This window comes from Corvus kubaryi, unplaced genomic scaffold, assembly GCF_017639235.1.
Source record: "Corvus kubaryi isolate FWS band 111438036 unplaced genomic scaffold, C.kubaryi_AGA036_p1.0 65164, whole genome shotgun sequence".
Classification (NCBI taxonomy): domain Eukaryota; kingdom Metazoa; phylum Chordata; class Aves; order Passeriformes; family Corvidae; genus Corvus; species Corvus kubaryi.
The window spans coordinates 8,432-28,520 of record NW_024581807.1 but is presented as its reverse complement, the minus strand read 5'-3'; the positions used below and the strand labels follow the sequence as shown (position 1 = coordinate 28,520).

Genomic DNA, 20,089 nt, shown 5'->3' with positions numbered 1-20,089 from the left:
GTCTTTGAAATTATGGCTTTGTGGATTGCATGCAGGAACTCTGAGTCTCCTAAGATGAGATTTCATATCTGAGCTCTTCCAAAACTACGCTGCCCCAAAGCTGATTAGAGTAATGTGTGGTACAAGCTGATATGTCACAAGCATTTCTCTGCTTTGTGAGAACTAATTAAATGGAGTATCTTTGCTATGAAGAATGAGAAATTGATTTACTTGCTAATGGCAGCTTCAATATTCATGCATTTTTAGCTCTGTTACTATTTTGGGGACTTTGAAAGGCTTTGTGATGGGCATGATTAGGGAATATTGGTGTCTGATATTACAATAGTAGTTCAAGGTTGAGCAGCTTACACAGCTACTGAATATTTTTGTTTAAAACTCAAACATTTAAAATTAAAAAGGCTAATTTAATGTGGATAATTTAAAAATATTTTTGTGTATCTTTTGGGGTAATGTATTTGTAGCTACAAGACATATTTGCCATGTTATCTGCATCATAATTTCTGGGTTGACTGGCACACAGTGATAGTATTTCCATTTTCCTCTTGAAAGCTCTTTTGACAGGGGCAACAAACTGGAGCCCTTATTGGAAAATCATGCTGTGCAGGAAAGCCTTTCAGCCAGCCACAGGTGTGTTCTCTGGGATCCTGGTTTGTTTGATCCCAGGGACCAATAATACAGGAACACAGTATGTGGGAATTGCATAATAACACTTTCTAAAGCATGTGTCAGCAAAATTAAACTTCCTTGTGTTCTCTCAGTGTATACTCAATAGTGCAGTAATGAGATGGTGAATGAGCTATTGGAAAAAACAGCTGATGATATAAAGGATTTATGTTGACAGATTGACTTAGTACATTTGAAAGCATTAACAATACACATAAGTGGCTGAAATGCTAAGTATTCTTCCAATGCTTAAGTTTTTGTACAACATGATATACAGTAGAAGAAAGTATTTAATTTAACTTTAGTCTTAATTTCCTTCTAGAATAACGTGTTTTCTGGTAGTGGAATGACAAGGAGGAACACTTACGTTTGTGAACGTTCTTCAGATCGCTATTCTGCAATACAGAATGGGAAGGACAACAGGTATTGTTCAACTTTCCTTGTTTATTGGTTTGAGTACAAGAACTGAGGCACAGAAGACACAGGTTATGCAATTAATCCATACCATTATGAATCACAGTGTGAAATACATGAAGTCCAAGTGTATGTTTTCATCTTCCACTGCTGCTGCTTTGTGGCGACTTTTTAAGCTGTGTGTCAGGCAGCCTTTGCTTCTTTTTATGGCATTACATTGATTACTGAGGGTTGTCTTCCGACACAGGATGGAGTAACTGTGCTAATAACTAATTGCTAAGTGGGCAGTTATGCTGTGGAGAGCTTGAGATGGATTACTCTGACAGTGTAGCCTGATCCTTTTTCATTTCCCCCAATCACTCAAAAAGCTGAAATGGTTAAAATTTGTCAATTGTTTTCAATATAAGTTTTTGGCCTAAATAATATTTTCATAGTGATGGTAACCCATTTGTGTCTTTTGTGGGATGACAAGCTCAGTTTAGTATGTTTTGTTAAGTAGTATTGTGTTTAACACTGCCAATTAGTCTTTTTAAAAATCTTTTGTTCATCCCTGGTGTTACTTAACTCCTGTACTTGACTGAAAAATAAAATACTGACTTTACTGGAGAATAATAAAAATACAATTTTGTTTTTAGATTCAAAGAACAGGTCTTACTCTGGTGCTTTTGAAGTTATTCAAATACAACAGTTACTGTAAAATGAACAAAAAAATTCATAGCACGAAATAGCATAATCTAGTAAACTAGTTTTCTTTTGTTTTCTGTCATAGTGTTTAATTTTTTAATGATGCATACAATTTTGGAAATAAGAGAACTATAGGGTTGTTCAGCTACAACAAAATGAGCTGTGGAACACAAAATACAACTATTTAATTAAACACTTAGAATTAGTTTTCTGCTTTTTAATGTACTTCCTTAAATCACTTTAATTTCAAATTATTGGATGGGTGCTTTCAAAAGTGTCTTCCAGTAGTTTTGTGTATAGTTTCAAATATTTGAATAAGGGTAGTAATCCATTTTTGAAAAGAAAGAAGGTAATGTAGTTTTTAGATAGAGGGTTAAAATATATATTACAGTATTTTTTCTGATCTCACAAAGATACTTTTCTTTCAAGAGGTTTAATGCATGAAACACTATAAAGAGAAGGGATTTTTTTCAAAGTTTTTCATTTTACAGTTCAATTTTTCTAGTGTTGAAAGATTCTTAATCCCTGTTCCTTTCATGAGTACAATGAAAATTGTGCCCAGTTCTTAAAGCATATTCTGAAAAATGAGGAAGAATTTTCTTTTGAGTTGTATTATTTGCCTTTCCTACAAGATGTGTGTTGCAAATGAATTTGGATTGGGTGTAGCTGAATGTCTTGTGTCATCGAATTGTTCATCTGAAATCGTTACCTCTTTGCTACAGATATTATTTGGCTGTGGGACTCCAGTTGCTAATACATTATTAATGCAATTTCACTTATGCTTGTAAAGGCAAAGCTGTATTTTGCCCTAATTCGTTTGACTTTTGTTTTAAAAATTAATGGCACAATAGTTTTGCCACTACTTCCATCTTTCTTGCCACTTAAGGAAGGAGAAATAAAAGTACTGGTAGAAGGAACTGTACTTTGAAAGGGTTGACTCAGCCCAGCAGTGTCTGGGATAGTCCAGAGGAGAAGGACAAATTGGTCCTTTAAAAACCAGTCACTTCTAAGTGATAATGTGACAGCAGTTCCAAATGTTTCAAGTTTTAGATGTTTGTTTTAACTGTAAATAAGGGTATTCACAAAAGGAGTCTATTTAATCAATCTGTTTAAGTCTTTGTGAATTTCTTTTTCAGTATTTTTTATTATGTCCTTGTATTCTTTGTAGTCTTTCTTCATTACTTTGAATAACGTGTGTGTAAGCTTTAAACTTGGGAGGAATGAAAAGGCCTAATTTAGCATATATGGAGAATTCATTTATGGATGAACATAATTCTCTCAGAATTCTGTATTCTTTAACTGATTAAGGCAGCCTGGTCACTCGGTCTTCTGTTTAATTAAACAGCACTGCTGAGTTCTAAAAGAAGAAATGAGTTGTTTTCTCTTTTTTAAGGGGTTTTACACTAACCTTTCTTTTCCCTTGTCATTTGTCCATCCCTGCTGCCTTGCTGCCATGGCAAAAGCCTGACAGAAATGTCTGCAAGCAGCACATCCTCCGCAGGCTCTGCAGTGGCCTCTGTCTCCACGCGCCCTCGGCATCAAAAGTCTATGTCTGCCTCTGGTCACCCTATCAAAGTCACACTGCCAACCATCAAAGATGGTACTGAAGCTTACCGACCAAGGTAACAGATTGATGGGCGTTTCTTCATTGCTGTGCACTTCAGAAATGCTGTTGTTCAGTTCATGATAGACCTCAAAGTGTTTGTAGTCCAGTCAAAACTGCCACGTTGTGTACTGGTTTTAAACTTGCTCAAGTATTGTGGGTATTACAGATGATTTAAGCCTGGTTTTGTTCATGGCACACGTTTGCATACAGTTAAAAAAGTTCCTTGACTGCCTCCCTCTGGAAACTTCTGGAAAACTTAAGTAGTTAAAAATCTGACTACTTAAGATGGGACCGTGCAATGCAGGCCACCATAAATTGAAATTAAATGTTAACCTCTCTGATTTATAGGTTGCTAAGCTCATTGGTGTCTAAAAGCACTGCAGTATAGTTGTTCTTACTATTAACTGCCTGAATAGCTTTATACACTTACTTCTGTCAGGTTATGACTGAAGAAATACCCATTAAGTTTTTTGGGAGTGCTTGTGTTAAGGATGTTAATGAGCATGTTTTTCCAGAAGAGAGCTGGGAACATTTCAGCTCCCACCACACTTTTCTACCTTTTTCCTTTGTCCTATGATCTGTGTATACTTTACCAGCTCTAATACTTGAGATAGAAATAATCAAGAGATATTCATTGTAAAATCAAACTGAGTATGAATCATAAAAGCAGATCAGTAGCACATTCAGTTTTTAAAAAGAATCAAGAGCGGGGTTTCTTTCCTGTCTTTGAGAAACAGTTGTCATGTAGGAGGGCTTTTAGCCTAGTCTCTCGTTATTTATGCTTCTGTTTTCCCAGCAGTGCAACTCAAAGAGTGCCTGCTGCCTCCCCATCTGCTCATAGCATTAGCACTACCACTCCAGACCGGACCCGCTTTCCCCGGGGCAGCTCCAGCCGCAGCACTTTCCACGGGGAGCAGCTGCGGGAGCGGCGCAACGCCACCTACAACGGCCCGCCCGCCTCGCCGTCCCACGAGACCGGTGCGTTCGCACACGCCAGGAGGGGCACGTCCACTGGCATCATCAGCAAGATCACCTCCAAGTTTGTCCGCAGGTTGGTACCTCACGTTTTAAGAGAAAACAAAATTAGAGAGGCCCAGCCTGTAACCAGGGCTTTAGCTGTGAAGTCTTTGACAGTTTCCAGTGTAACTCTGAAGTGAATATAAATTTAGTTAGAGTGCTACTTGGTTGGTGTGTTCCTTCCTGCATCTGCCTTGTTTCACTTCTCTGTACGTATTGTAACCATTGTTTGAGCAGCTATTCTGCTTCTTTATCTTACAGGAGCAAGAGAACGCTGCTCAAAAGGGGCTTTTGCTCTTGTTTCACAGCTATGATACAATTAAATTAAAATCAAATTAGTTTGAATACTGGAAACAGTGACTTCAAAATGAGTCATTATTTAGTGTTAACAATATTTTACTTTTTTAATTGGATGCAGTTTGTTGCAAGGGCTATATTTACAATCATTCTATTGCTGTCCTTAAAAGGAATAGGTATTCACAAGTTATTTCAGGTAATTCTTAAATCTGTGAATAAATGAGAAGTTAGAAGCAGGCAGAAGTCTGGAAGTGTGAAAATAATAGTATTTCAGTATCATACAGCCTGTTGTTCTATGTCACCAACTTCTTCAAATGTAAGTTCAGGTTTCTGAAAGAAGTAAACCCACACATCCTGGATCTTCATTCATTCCTTTGATGATGCTAACAGCAATAAAACTGTGAGGAGAGGTGCTGAGATAGATTTTCAAATACTGGGTTTAATATCAGGTGACTGTTGACTTAGAAGTCACAAGAGCCTTCCCAAAAGGGGACTTAATTTTTCAGTTTGCCTCTTTCTACCAGTGATTTATCTATTAATTTTCAATTCTGTTTATGGATGTGTCCATAGTGCATTATTCTCAGCTTTACAACACAATTATATACTGGAAATTTCTTGTTCTCTTGCAGAGAATGCAAGAGGAGGGCTGTTATGCCCTGAATCCTATCACTTGTGTGTAGGGGGAAAAAAAAGATCAATTCAAAGTTAGGTTAAGCTAGTAGTTGCAAATTTATAGGTAAAATATCATGAATTGTACAAGGCAAGAGGAGAGAGAAAGCTGGAAATGGAGTGATGTTCCTCACAAAATTGATTTCACCTGGTGAGCTGATAGTGCATCAGTGTGTGCCTAAATAATACTTCCTATGAAGACCTAAAAAGAAAAGTATATGAATTATTTTCTTTTTCCAGAAACCTGAACATACAGGACTATGATCATCTGTTATTGGTATCTCCAGCACTTACATAGTAGCAAGGAGAGAATTGTTCTCTGATTTTAAAGAGGAAAAAAAATATTACGGGAAAGTTAGTCAACTGTTGTCAGTGTAGATTTCTAAATGAGAAGAAAGGTATTTTCTGTTGAGTAACTAATCAACCTCAAGAGCACAGGCTGCTTTTTTGTGTAACAGCTCCTTGTTATTTGCAAGGAATGGTATATTGCATTTTTTTAAGAGTTAGATCAAAGAAATAATATCTTCACTATCTTAAACTACAATATTAAAATAACATTTTGGACTATATGTTTAGAATTAAGATATCTTAAATTGCTGTATTGTAAATTTATCTTTATTATAGAAGGTTTTATACAATTTCCTAGTATGTTTTGTACTGTTAAAAGTATATTTTGTCATGGCCCTATAGGGTGTGTGTTTGTTTTGTTTCTGGTGATGGTGGGGTGTTTTGATGTGTTCTTATTCTTTTTAATTTGGGTTGTTTGAGACTTAATGACTGGGATTACGTGGGTGGAGGTCCAGGGGGTTATTTTTTTGCTGTTCTTTGAGTTGGATCACATAACTTTTAACTTCTATACTGTTCAGGAAATAATGGTTTAAAGCATACTTTGACTAGAAGGTGTCATGAAAGACTTTTTTTACTAACTTTTGACAAGGGTAAATGCCTTTTCTGGTAAGTATATAAAATAAATACATAATGAGAATGCTTAGTGAATAGGGTATTGAAGTATTTTGAATCAATGGTTTATGTCAAATGATACTTCCCTGGTGTTAGTTACTAAAGTGTTTGTGTTTTGAAGGTATTACATTAATCAGCTAATTGCAATTAGGTGCCAAAATGTTGGTACAGCAGCACTAGGAACATACCTAGGTGGCTTACACAGTCTGGGGATATGTTTCAAGTTGCTTCATACTAAAAAGACATAATATAAAACAGTTCCTTGCAAAGCACAGCTCTAATGCAACAAGTTAAAGATATATTTAATCTTGAGCTCTGTGGTAATATCACTGGAGTCAGTGTAACAGCTGATTTGCTTAAAGTGAAGCCGATGTTGAAGTAACCTTCGTGAACTGGGCTTCAAGCATTTGGTCTCACAAACCCTTAGGCACATCTTATTGTTAATTGCTTGAGTGTGCTTAAGCATGGGCTTGTCTCAAAGTGCTGACATACAAAGGCCTGACCCACAGGGATGCAGAGTGGAGCCCCCCGGACCACCTTGACGAACTGCTCCTCTGTGCTTGCTGGAATTACATGTGGCCATTGCTCTGTCTGCAGTAGGTTCAGAACAACATGTTAATTTTGCCATCAGTTGGGGAAAAAATAAAACAATTACATGTCAGAGCTGAAGAAAGCTAAGGTGTCATAAAGGGAAACTAAAATTACAGCTGTGAAAAAATACTTTAAACAGTATTAGGCTTGACATTATTATACTGATTTTTTTTTTTTGTCAGTAGCTATTTAACATTGTTCTAGGTGTAGGTTTTCTTAACTTTTATTTTTCACCTTTATCATTGAATCTCAACCTTAACTTTGTTTTGAGGGATCCAAGTGAAGGCGAAGCCAGTGGCAGAACTGACACCTCAAGGTGAGGAGTCACTATTAATACTTCGCTCCTAGGTCTTTCGAATCAAGTGATTTCTTAAAGCCTTTTAATCAGGATGTAAAAGAGAATAGTGCTTAAGTATTCTGTATTTCAAAAATGTTTTCTATTTGGGGGGAGGGGGTCTTGGTGAGGTCCTTTATATCCCTCATTTCTGCTTTCTTGCGAAGTATTTAATATAAACCTTTATGTGTGTTCCTTTGAATAATAAAGCCCCCTGTAGGAGTTAACCAATCCTTCAGGCACTTAAAATCATGTTTTGACTTACAAATATTTAATGGTGTTTACTTTTGGTTTCAGTGGACAGTGTAAATACTTCGTGTGTATGTGTGTATATATGTACCTATTAAATTTTTACTATAGTTACATACTGTGCTCATTACTAAAGCTGCTACTTGCCATAAGTAAACACCTTATAGTCCCTGAGAAATGAATGTCACTTGCTCTGAGAAATAAAGCAAGTGACATTCAGACAAAAGGGGTGGTGACCGCCAAATATTGAATTTCTGTGGCAGCCACTGTACACAAATCTACAGATGCTTTGTTAGCAATAAAACATTCCTTCATATGCTCATTTTCCAGTATATCTGCTCTTTTGCCATGTTTCAGCATTTGGCTCTGCATTTTTGGTGTGCTTAAGCACAGTGCATACCTCCTTATTTTTCTGCTCTCTAATGAACAGGCATTGTAGTTTGCATTCATTCTAAACTGGTCACTTACAGAAGGTATTGATTTAGTTTTCAAAACAGAAAGCCTCTATTAAAAAAAAAAATAAACAGCACATTCTTACCAGGATACACTGTATATAACACACAATGCATTTATCTAAGTTAGCCCTTTTCAATTCAGAGTCTATTAGCTGTCAAACTCTTGGATGTGGAAAGGGAAAAGAGACTGAGTGTTCAAGTGAAGTGTAAAGTTGCTTTCAGCTCTTGCTTTCATTCTCTAGCTTTCTCTGCTTTTTGTCATCCTACAGTGTCTGTTTTGGGCTAAAAAAGTCATTTGAGATCTTATCCCTGCTTTATCCTTTGATATCAGTGTGGTTCTCTGGGGGTCACACAAAGTCAAATTAAAAGTGCTTGTTTTGACTCCTCTCTGCATAATGACTGTTTATACACTCAAAATGAGTGCAGCACCTTTCCCCAGTGATGGCTGGGGAGGCATCAGCATCAGGAGTACCTGTGGCACAAACAGATACAGCTGACCGTGGAATTACTTTAAAATAATTAGTGCTGGTTCTCAAAATGTTTTCTGTAATGGAACGAGTAATCTGTTTGATAAGGAAGCATCAGACTAAGAGCATTAATTGGAATTGCTCCCTTGCTGTTTTGTCCTTTATCAAATAAAATACTTTGTGTCTGTATTTGTAAAATACACGTCGCTGTTTCTTATGCGTAAAAGCTGGTGGCTGTATACTCAAGTGGTGACTAACAGGCTGTTTACAACCAAATTACAGTCCAAAATTCTGCCTCATCAGTTAAAATAAAACATGTTATTATAAGGTCTTTTGACACAGAGAGAGGTCAAAAATCTAAGCAAGTACAAAACGGGGGGAAGGCAGAAAAGAGGGGAGGGAATTAACTAAAGACTTGTGAATTGCAGGGTGGGATTTCTTCCTCTGCTGCTTTTACAGTATGATTTCTGCTTCAGGATTGTGTCCCTCAACTTCAGTTTTGTTGGTGTATGGCATGCTCCAGATCATGAAATCAGCAGAACTTCAGTCATGCTTTTACATAGATTCCACTCTCTTTGGAGCAGTATGGAGTAACGTGTGTCTGCTGCAGTTACCATTGCACATGTTGTCATCAGAACATTGTAGAGCAGGGGTTTCCAAACTTGCTTTGCTGTGTGCCACTACTGTGGCACGGTGCTGTGCTGAGCACATGCGTGCAGCATGTGGGGCAGGACTGTTCCAGCAGTGTCCATCCAAATCCCTGAATTGGCTCGCCCATGACTCATGGCATCTCAATGGCAGTTTAGAAACCCCTGTTCAAGAACTGTATTTCTCTTCATCTCTCTCGACTACACTGCTTTGGTTTTGACTTGGCTGTATGTCACTTGTTCCAGGAGTGTTTCTGGGGAGCCTAAAGACAGAGAGAAGGAGGATAGCAAAGATTCAAAGCCACGCTCCTTGCGGTTCACGTGGAGTATGAAGACCACAAGTTCTATGGACCCGAATGATATGATGAGAGAGATTCGGAAAGTGTTAGATGCTAATAACTGTGATTACGAACAAAAAGAGAGGTTTTTGCTCTTCTGTGTCCACGGTGATGCACGACAAGACAGCCTTGTTCAGTGGGAGATGGAAGTCTGCAAACTGCCACGATTGTCGCTCAATGGAGTTCGCTTCAAGAGAATATCTGGGACTTCTATTGCATTTAAGAACATTGCATCCAAGATAGCAAATGAGCTTAAGCTGTAAAGAGAACCTAAATTCTTTGGGATCAGGGAAGATTCATACATGATCTACACTTTGAATGTACTGGTTTTGCCTAATGTGATTGGCCTGTGAAACTTCCCATGTAGAAATTGCCCTTATTGCAATAAGGTTATACATAGTTATTCAGAATTGTAAAGTTAAATCCAGTATGACCTATATTAAATAACTGTAGCTAAAGAAGTTATGTTCACATGTACAGGTAAGTATATAGAGCATTCTGTTCATTTTATGTTCATAGAGTTGTATAATAAAAAGATGACTGCTTAAATTCAGATCTTGTATAGTTGTCTAGATTTCTGCACAGAAATGTATGTTTGATGCTTTGAGTTGGAAAAGTTCTTCCCTATCATTTACATTTTTGGTGGGTTTTATAAGTCTCACCTCTACCATGCGTTTTTTAAAAAACTTGTGTCCTGAGTCAAATGCACAAAACTAGTTTTCACAACTGTAGCATGACCATTTTTAATTATTTAAAAATTGTTCATGAGTTGAACCAAAAGTCAATGAATAATTGGCTTTTGTTCTACATGAGACTGTTCCTGCTTATCTTTGGCTCTTTTCCTTGTTATTGGACAGTGTTTAGTTAAAAAAAAGAGACAAACATGTTTACAGTGTTGGCACTTACAGTTTAGAAACTTTGTTCTGCCTTTGGCCAGCTCTGAGCTGTGGGGGAACAGAAACCGGGCATAAGTGATTTCTGTCTGCAAATTCCAATTCTTATTCCCGTGGCCCATTAATAAATGTAGCACCAAAATGGAGAACCGGAATTATTTGAATATCTTGGTGTAAAATATCACTTATTTGCTGCCTTCAGAATACTACAAATTCCATTTTATGGAAATATATTAACATTGGGATTGTTTAATAGCACAAGATAATCTGAAGTGTTGACCAATTGTGTAAGTTAATAATACCACCTCAGGAATTAGCTTGGCTTTTGGAACATGTGCCCCAAAGAGTACATGCAATTCCACATAATATTTTACAGCTAAACATACATTGTTTATAATGATAAATTGTTGATTTATGCTTTTGTGGTTGTACAGTTTGTTCCCATGTAACCTGTTTGTGTTTAATATTTTACCAGATTTCTTGTATTTATTCCACATCATTATGCCTGTAATGTGCAGCTTTGTAATTAGGCACTTGCCTACAGAAAAGAAAAAAAAAAAAAACAGCCCCACTTTTTTTTTCCTTCATAATTAATGATTATAAACTATGTAAAACCACTAGTACTGGTACATTTTAATACTTGTTCTTTTGTACTGAATTAACCATAGAGGTTGGTTGTGCAATGTTATTTAATGTCGTAATTACTGTAATATCAACATATGGGCCCCATCTGCACACTCTTGTGAAGAATAGAAAGTTCATTAAGAAATTGTCACTTTAAAAAATAAAAACTAAAAAAAAAGCTGTGGTAAACTCTGTAACCCTAAGTTAGAAAGCTGTAAGTGTAGTAAATGTGCCATTCTCTAATGGCTTCTTGACCGAGATGGACTTTACATACTGTACTGTGATGTAGCTTTCCTATGTAACAGTTATGTTCGGAAATGGGCGTGTGTTGTTGCCTTAGAAAAAGGGTGGTGTTTGGAAAGAAAGAACTGTAGCCCCTTTTCTTTTTTTTATCTGATGTTCATTGAAACAAAATCTGATGCAAGTCATCTTGATTCACTGGTGCACTCTATTAAAACTTACTTGAACAGTTCTCATACTAAAATACTTGTTGTTTGCCCTTTATAAAATCATTACTGCAGGTAGCAAAACAGTTTAAAGGTGCATAGGCTCCATCTTCAGCACAGTGTGAATGCAGGATTAGGATTGCATGGGTTCAAGTGGTCCTGCACTGTTCAGAAACTGTCAGTGGTTTAGCATTAATGGATATCCAGGAGCTTTTACAGGAGTTCACCAAAAATCAGCCTGGGGAGGAGAGGGGTGTGTGTCTGCCCAATTTACCCATAAATGTCTATAAATGCTCGATTTTTCTTTAAAATACACAACTAAAATGTAACCGTGATGCTAATCTAAGATAATGTATGAACTTGGTCATGAAACAAAACCTTTTGCCTTTTCAGAAGGTTCAGTGGAAAAAAAATATAGGTCATGCTGTGAGACAGTAGATTAAGTACTTAGGAAAGCTTCCTGCTTTACAGGCGCTGTTTTTCCATGGCTAACTTTGCCCTAGATTGTCGCTGGTTTTCACCACTCCATAGAAGCAGAGATGCAGCAAAGTTCCATAAAACACAGGTAGCTTTTCCAGAGGACAGAGCTGATAGATTTTAGTTCAACTCTCCCATGAAATGTGGCGCTGCCAGTTTAATGTTTATATGTCAGTGTAGATTGCAAATGGTGTTCCGTCCAGTGACTGCCAGTAGTGTGAAACCGCCCTGATTCCTAAACCCTGCTGCCCTCCTTCTTTTACCTTGCTGGAGGATGAGCTGTGACCCACCTAAGGCTCTCCATAGCAAATACCCCAGGAGCTTCCTAAAGGCCACAGTCTGAGTGCGAAAGGTGTAGGTGCACACAAGTGCAGCATTTGGCTTTCCAAATCTGCTGCTGCCCCAGGAGGAATAAGATGGATAGATCAGAGAAAGCAGTTCTGAAAAAAGTCTCTGGTTTTATTGGCAAGCAGAGTCGTCTTAGTCTGGGATCAGGGAGATGGTGCCTACCCAACCTCAGCGCCTGGTTCTGGGAGTCCTCAACAGCTGCCTTATGCTGGACCTGTTCATATGTAAGTTACTCCTTAGGCAACAGTGGGATAAGCTGCATTTCAGATCCAAACGTTCCCAACTTCCATGTGGGAGGGGGCTGGTGTGGCATTTTACCAGCACAGCTTTCACTTTAGAAATACGAAAGTTTTAAATGCCACTTCATGTTTCCCAGCTCCAGGCAGGGATAGGGATGCCTCGAATCTTGAGAGGCCTCACGAATTCAATTGTAATTTGTTGGCAGTGTCTGTGGGGGGTGTTTGGGGTGGGTGGAGGGTGAGCAGTGGGGTTACTGCATGGTTCTGCTGGTCTGGGTTGGGGTTTTTTTGGGTATTATTTCTTTTGAGGTATACAGATGTTTCCAAACTCGGTGCATCCCTTTTCACACAGTCCAATTTAAAAACATTAAAATGTATTTAAATCAGTAAAAATACAATAAAGAGTCGTTCCTGGTCCACTGAATGAATGACACTGCTGGAGAACCAAGTGAGATCATTATGCCGTATGGTAATGCATGATGCTGAAATTCCATGAGCTGTTTAGACAAAGGTTTTGGTATCTGGTGTCATACACCGAAGGGTACCTTGGACCTATGCATCTCAGAATATGTGATTCCTTGGCCACCATACAAATGGAGACACTAAATCTCAGCAGAGAGTTGTATTCTGAAAAAGGAAGCAAACTCGTGAGGTACAAACCCAGTCTCTGGGGAAAGGCCTGCCCCTCTTGAGAAGATAGTGAAAAATTATCTACCTCAGAGCTTCTCCTTTAGGGGCAAGTATACATCCCCTATTGGCTCTATATAGAAAACTTGAACATACACACTTCTCAAAGCCCCTGAAAAATACTTAATGCATTTTTTTGAGATTTTTCAAGATAGCTTCAGGTTAACAAGAAAAAAGTTTCCAATTTAAAAGCTGCTGAACAGATTATTGGTATTTTATTTCTTGATGCTGCTGCTTAATCAGCATCAAACAATTACCTCAAACTTTATAAGAAAGTAGCTCATGAAAAGCTACAGCAGTGCAAAATTTACCTCCTCTCCCCCTGCCCCCTCCCCCGTGCAATCGTTGTGGAGCTATGGTGCTACTCCGTTTCAGTGTGCAGTGTTCAGGAACGACCTGCACCTTTGGAATGCAGGCAAGCTCAACATCTGGCCCCAGGAGGTGGGGGAAGAACTGGGTGGCTCAGAAACGGGCCCTGCAGACGCTGCCGAAGCCAGAGCCCAGAGGAAGGAGGAGCTCCCAGGGCCACACGTGGTCTGTGGTAGGTGACCCTTCGGGACTGGTATACAGTGAACAAAAATCTTGTCCTGGTTTAGGTTACTGCCTCAAGCTTTTGGAGACTTAAAAACTCGACAATGGCAACAGGAGTGGTGACGCCTTCAATATGAAATCGAGGAAGGGACAGAGCACTTCTGTAGTGACAGTCCTGAGACTTGGCTCACACCTCCCACCCTGCAGAGACGCGGCCCCGCTCTTCTTTACGCAGCTTTCCGGAGCTGTGAAGGTGGTGAATCATTGTCCTTGGGGCAGATAACAGCGTTGAGTGCAGGATTTACTTCCCGAATGTTATGCATACATATTGGGGAGGCACAGGTTGAAGGCTTTATTCCCCGGTTAAGAAAAGTTCAAGGTAAAGGATTAGTCTGTGCCTGTGTTGCATCTGCTTGTCCAAAGTGTTCATATGCGTATCAAATGTTGATAAATACACCAACTGGTTTAATAAGTTGTATCTATCCTCCCTATACGATTTTGTAGTTCTTGATGTACCCAGGTGAGGAACGCCGCTTAGAAAAGGCAGCTGTTACACTGCAGCACCCCAGCCGCAGAGGTGGGGCTATCTCAGCCTCCCCAGCACCTGGGCAAAAGCCACTGAGAAATTTCTTCGGCGCTTTCCCCTTGGCCAGGGGTAGCCGAACGCAGCCCAGGATGCAGAAGAGGCTGTTTACCCCTGCCTTTAGTAGGAGCGCCTGTAACTGAGGGGTGTCCAGGGAGCTTGGCCTTTTTCTCTGACGGGGAAAGAACGGGACCTCCTGGCGCTGCCGCGGGCCGGGTCAGTGCGTGCGGTGCCACGGAAGGAGCTTCCAAGGGTCTCGCCGGCCCTGGCGGCGCCGAGGCCGAAGGAGCCCGGGGGTGGTGCGGGGCTGTGCCGCCCCCTCAGCGCTCACCTGTCCCCGCTGAGCCGACGGGCTCGAATCCCGGGCTTCCCGCACCAGAACAGCGGCGGGGCCGGGGGCACCGCCAGCCCTCGCCCGCCTGTCCCGGGCCGGGGCGCCTCTTCCCGCAGCCGTCCCGCCCCGGGGAGGGGGCAGCGGCCGCCTCAGGCCACACCTGTGGCGCAGCGGCGGAGGAAGCGCCCGAGGTCGGCGCGGACGGGTCGGCGCCCGGCGGCACCATGACGGTGGGTGCGCGCCTGGGCGCCAAGGTGAGGGGCAGGTTCTCCCGCCGCGGGCCCGGTGACGACCAGGTCTCCATCCTGCCCGGCGAGGAGGAGGAGGCGGCGGCGGGGGCCGGGGGCAGCGCGGGGGCCCCGCGGGCGGCGGCGCTGCAGGAGGAGGAGGAGGAGGAGGGCGTCGGGTGCAGGAAGGTGCACTTCGCCGTGCTGCCCGGCTCCTACGAGCCGCTGCGCCCGCCGCGGGCCCCCGGCAAGCGGCCCTACGGGAAGCGCCTGAAGAAGTACGGAAAGGTGAGGGCACAGCGCGCCCGGGGCGGCCGGAGCGGGGACCCCCGGCACGGGGACCCTCGGCACGGGGACCCCCGGCACGGGGACCCTCGGCACGGGGACCCTCGGCACGGGGGCTGCGGTGCCGGGAGGGCAGCGGGGCCTCGGCTCCGACAGTTCTGAGGGGCTCTGGGAATGCCCATTATTCCGCAGGCACTTCAGAACCAGCGCCCGGCTCCGAGGTGGGGGTCAGGGCTTGCTCTGGACCTGCCCGGGAAGGAGCTGGTGCTGGTGGGAAGGGCCGAACACCGACCCTCGCCTGGATCAAAGAGCACAAAATCTGTCTCTTCGGAGTGAAAATGACACTAAGCTAATCCATGTGACGGGTGCTTTGCCTTGCTTAGTTCTGCGTTTCCCTCGGCGTCATTGTTTTAAAACTATTCCTTAAAACTTCCAGTTAATTGGCCTGCATTTTTTTCCCTTCCACTGAAGTACCCGAAAGAAACGGTAAACAGCCCCGAAGGACATTCCTTGGCTGAGGTGACCCTTAGAAATCACTGCTGTGGGTTACCAGAAAAAAATGCAGCTTGTTCTTCGTCTGTAACAACTATTTTGGATCAAAATTGTTCTTTTGCTTTCCTGTGTGGGAAGTCACAAGTCCTACAGTCTGGTGGTTTGGTTTTCTTCCCACCGGAAGACGGATCCCTTTGGTTACAAAACTGCTATGTGGAACAATTCTATTGTTTTTCTCTTGTTCATGTCACTTAAGTATGTCTCAGGTATGTTTTGGATATTTGTAGCAAAAAATAGTTTCTGTGTTAGCAGGAGAAACCTGTCTGTTGTCAGGAATCCTCTCCTGCTGCTGAGATTACAGATGTTAGCATGAGACATGACTTTCTACTGCATCCTATTAAAACCCCATGATTTTGGTAAAGATATGCTTGCTATGTCTGACATGCAGAAAATGCCATTAGCTTGGCAAAGTTACTTTTGAAATTGAGTTTACAGATGTCAGCATAGTCAGGAGCCGCCTCTCAAATCCTACTGTTTCACAAAGAAATGAACAGAATATTTCATTCTTTCATGATGGAGTTGATACTTTGAGTTTCCAGCCCTGTGTTTTCCAGGTCCTATGCTGTAGGAAGCTGTCTTGAGCTGTAGGCCTGATCTGTACGTTTTGTGAGCATGGTTATGTTGCAGAAGGTCATCATTTTGCTGGTGGTGTAAGGGTGTTTTTAATGGTGTTTAAAGCACAGGCCAGTTCTTGGGCACTGTGTATTCCCTTTTGTGTTGGTCAGATGACATTCCCATGGGGAAGGGTTGCCAGTTTGGCTCTGGCATAAAGAACAACTCAGAGAAGCACAGGTGAGGCCTGGGTAGGTAGGTTAAGGGCAGGAAGGGGGAAAGAAGACTCCAGTGTGACATAAAGAGGCAGGAGCAGATGTGGGAAGGAAGACCCTCCTCCAGCCTCAGGATCTGCCCCCAGGCTCGAGCTGCCTTTTTATTTTGGCATCTTAACTCCCTTCAAGTAAGTTTGCATAGGAGCAAAACCAGCAAAGTTCAACTGCGTAGTAGCATCATGGTAGATGAAGGTTTTTATGTGCCAGCACCTCTGTAATGCAGCTTTAAGAAATCATAGGAATATAATAGATATTGACTGGATTTCATCAATTTAGAAATATTTACTCAGATTCAGTGTTTTCCATGTCACAAGAGTCCCACACAACCATAAAGAGCTACTAAAAACTAATTCTGATATTCCTCCAGATCTGACCACATTGTATTAATCCCCCAGTTGTGAGCAGCCACATGAGCAAAAGCTATCAAAAGTGATATTAAAATTAGATTAAGGTTTTTAGTTAAATAATCCATGGCAAGTTTATCTCTAGTGCAGTACATAGATGGGTTCCTAAATGTTTACAAATATGGATCAAAACTTCCTTATTTTGACAAAAAGCCATGAAATTTCCATAAAAGTATTCTCAGTCAATACTGCCTTCTTGTTCAGCACCAATTTGAACACCTTATGAGCTTTTAGGAGTTACTAACATAGTTAGAACATGTAATGTGGCAATTATGTACTTCTCCAAAGTAGGGTGATTTTAAACTAATTTTATTCTTGAATAGAATCACATGTAAAAGCCTGGCTTCCTGTGGAGGCTGCATCCGTTCAGTTTAACTATACCCTGTGGGTGTGTATGCCTATATAAAAATAGATGGTAAAACTTTTTTCCACTCTCCAGCCCTCGTTAGCGGTGGGAGAATTTCATTTTCTGGGGCCGTGACATTGGCTGTCAAAATGATTTTGTGTGAAGGTATTTTCTATCACCTTGCCTTTTTTTCATCCCTTTTTCCCACCTCTCTCCCCAGAACGTCGGGAAGGTTCTGCAGAAGGGTTGTCACTACTTGGTGGTCGGCCTGCAAGGATTAGCAGCAGCCTATTCTGCTCCCTTTGGAGTGTCAGCACATGTGGCATCCTTCGTCCGCTAGCGCAGCTCCATGTGCCCCACGGGAGAGGACACGAGGCCATTGCTGCTTTTTTAGGATTAAATTTGAGACCTGGATCTGAAAAACCTCTTGGACCAACAGCCCCGAGCCCCTGCGCCAGGCCCTTTCCAAGACTGAGCGCTCATCTCTGAAAAAAATTCCAGCACTTTGTAAAATCCAATTGGGTCAAAGAAGTGTAAGGATGAGAAAATAATCTTTGATTCATTGATCTGAAGTTTGTTTTCAGGCATGAGTTGGTTTTCCAGAGCTTTGTGCTCCGTGTGGAAGGGAGCCAAGGATGGATAGCAAAGTAAGTAGGTGAGGGAGAGAGAAATGAAGGAAAACAGAGGATGGGAGAGCAGCTGGGGAGGTGGAGATGAGTTTGGGTAGTGAGAGGAATTGTCAATGCAGTGGAGGAAACATAACAAGGGATTAGGAAAAGATAGTCTTTGGTTTTCTGAGATTCCAAGTTTGCTGGGGTTTTTTACCTGAGAGGGTTAAGATGATGAGTGTGCTTAAAAAATATACTTGGACATAAATGGACTGTGGCCTGAGACATGGAGAGCTCTGCTGCATCATGGTTGTTTTTTTCAAACACTGGGCATAGTAAGTCTTTAAATAATCTTAAGAACGATGTAAAAATCCGGAAAGAAAATGAGGTGTGTATTTGTGATTTTGTGGCATTAAAGGTTCGCTGTGATTAACATTTTAAACTTTTCCTCTGCTACTATGAAATCTGCATGTATTTTTTTACTGAGAATGGAGTTTAAATGTGATATACCTGCATCTGGAAGCTGGGGCATTTTACACCTAATTCTGTGGTGTTCACCAGGGGAAAAATAAATTGATTACCAGCTGCATCTGAGAAAAAAACCATACATACAGCATTTGGTATAAGAATGTACAAGTGTGACGTATGAGAAGAGGGCCAAATAACCTCCCAGCTCCATCTTCATTTCTGCACTTGGAAGCTGTAAGCAGAGGATGTCAGTATCAGATGGCTCAGCTCCGTGGTGTGCATGGAGCAACTTCCCTGTCACACCTCCAGGGATATAAATCTTGTATTGATGACACGGGAACAAGGTGGTTTATGGGCCTTAAAAATTCTGTGGGGTTTGTTTGTCTGTTTGTTTGTTTGTCTCAGTCTTTTGTGGTAGTTGTAAATGACTTCCCTGCTAGCACTTTCTCTGTATTAAATATCTTTCTAGTTTTGATGTTGTTTTTGTAATCAAGGAGTTGACTTAACTGGAAAAAAATGCTGTTCACTTGCTTTCTTCGTCTTTTCTGAACAAAGGAGTTTGTATGTCTTGGCAAACCACACCATATTTCTTTTAAATGTAGCAAATGAATCAGATGGGGGGGTGGGGTGGGCTGTTATGCTCTTTTCTAACTGGACTGTAAATAAAAGCCACGAGAGCCATGTCTGTTTTTACTTACACACGTAAGTAAGTGCACAAAGGAGGAGTTTCTCAACAGTAGCCCAGCCAGTGAGGGGAAGCTGCAGTGTAAACTTCCCCACGTTGTTTTGCCTGTGGCCTCAGTGCCCTTGTAGGACATGATTGTAGCCCAGAGTGCGTGGAAATGCTCAGGAATGGCAAGGTGTGGAGATGAGGCTGCAGAGTGATGCCTTGAGAGGCTACCTAAACACAGAGACTAGACAAGAATAAGGGAGTAAAGGTAGGTATTTATTTGAAAGGCCTTCAAAGGTACACCCTGGGGAGCCAGAGGCTACTCTCAAAATGGACCCAAGATGGATGATGGGTCACGAGTTCTTCACACTTTTATAAGTTTGGTTCATTTGGATATCAGGGTTAATTCTCCAATTAAAGCTTCAGTTAATGATGTCATTTCCCCAAGCTTGCCCCCACTTTAGAGGCTTTTGGTTTATGCTTTTGGGCCTAGGACGGTCTGAGTGTCCCTGGAGAGCAGGCCTGGAGAGGCTTTGTTATGTCTACCTAGCACGAGAGAGCAGGAGTTAACAGGCTACAGGAAACTTCAGAGTTACAGTATGGGATTTTAAAAATATGAAAGTTAAAACCTAAGACTTCTAAGATTGCAAAAACTGGGGTATGAATACCCACAAAGGGATTTTGTTCACTGATTTCATGCCTTCAGTTGTTTCTCTTGAGCCTTTTTGTGGGGACAGACCTGTCCCCCTGATCCCATCCCAGCAGCATGCCAGAGGGTTGTTGATAATGCAGTAAGAACAGGGCTGTCCCTACCACCCACATGCCACACCAGCCTACGGAGTTTGGGATTAACTTCAGATTTTGTTACACCACTCCGTGTTTTACAGTGCTTTTACAGCATAAATCATTAGAACTTTTTAAAAATAACTAAAACCATGTAGGGAGAGATCTCCATTTTTCTGTGTGGAGTGAGTGTCCCATCTATTTGTCCATGTGTCCCCTGACTAGTAAGGCTTCTCCCTCGTTGCAACACACAGGGTCCAGCCCATTCAGACCTTCCACAAAGGTAAACATGAACCTTAGCTCCTGAACTGCTCAGCACAGTGGACTTTTGCCTGCTGACACATGGGCTCTTGCTCACCTGGTGCA

General features: G+C 41.5%; 2 protein-coding genes across 4 annotated transcripts; both read left to right on the top strand.

The window, feature by feature from the left end:
* The first annotated feature begins 957 nt into the window (after positions 1-957).
* On the top strand, positions 958-11,392 carry LOC121673076 (serine/threonine-protein kinase MARK1-like). Of its 3 annotated transcripts, none has more exons than XM_042046117.1 (5): positions 959-1,086; positions 3,225-3,383; positions 4,164-4,418; positions 7,173-7,217; positions 9,300-11,392. In XM_042046117.1, the coding sequence occupies exons 1-5, from the start codon at positions 1,010-1,012 to the stop codon at positions 9,652-9,654; spliced, it is 891 nt and encodes a 296-aa protein (XP_041902051.1). In that variant the 5' UTR covers positions 959-1,009; the 3' UTR covers positions 9,655-11,392. The 3 variants fall into 3 exon arrangements, with proteins under 3 accessions (XP_041902053.1, XP_041902051.1, XP_041902052.1); XM_042046118.1 differs by having other exon boundaries at positions 960-1,086; positions 4,167-4,418; XM_042046119.1 differs by lacking the exon at positions 7,173-7,217 and having other exon boundaries at positions 958-1,086.
* Positions 11,393-14,668: 3,276 nt separating this feature from the next.
* On the top strand, positions 14,669-18,951 carry LOC121673077 (uncharacterized protein C1orf115-like). The gene is made up of 2 exons (XM_042046120.1): positions 14,669-15,068; positions 17,415-18,951. Exons 1-2 carry the CDS (start codon positions 14,778-14,780, stop codon positions 17,532-17,534), a joined length of 411 nt encoding a protein of 136 aa, XP_041902054.1. The 5' UTR covers positions 14,669-14,777; the 3' UTR covers positions 17,535-18,951.
* The last annotated feature ends 1,138 nt before the right edge of the window (positions 18,952-20,089 follow it).

Coding starts and splice junctions, on each gene's coding strand:
- LOC121673076 (XM_042046117.1), top strand. CDS start 1,010: ATGACAAGGAGGAACACTTACGTTTGTGAACGTTCTTCAGATCGCTAT. Junction 1,087..3,224: donor CAGAATGGGAAGGACAACAG/GTATTGTTCAAC, acceptor CCATGGCAAAAG/CCTGACAGAAATGTCTGCAA. Junction 3,384..4,163: donor ACTGAAGCTTACCGACCAAG/GTAACAGATTGA, acceptor CTGTTTTCCCAG/CAGTGCAACTCAAAGAGTGC.
- LOC121673077 (XM_042046120.1), top strand. CDS start 14,778: ATGACGGTGGGTGCGCGCCTGGGCGCCAAGGTGAGGGGCAGGTTCTCC. Junction 15,069..17,414: donor GCCTGAAGAAGTACGGAAAG/GTGAGGGCACAG, acceptor CTCTCTCCCCAG/AACGTCGGGAAGGTTCTGCA.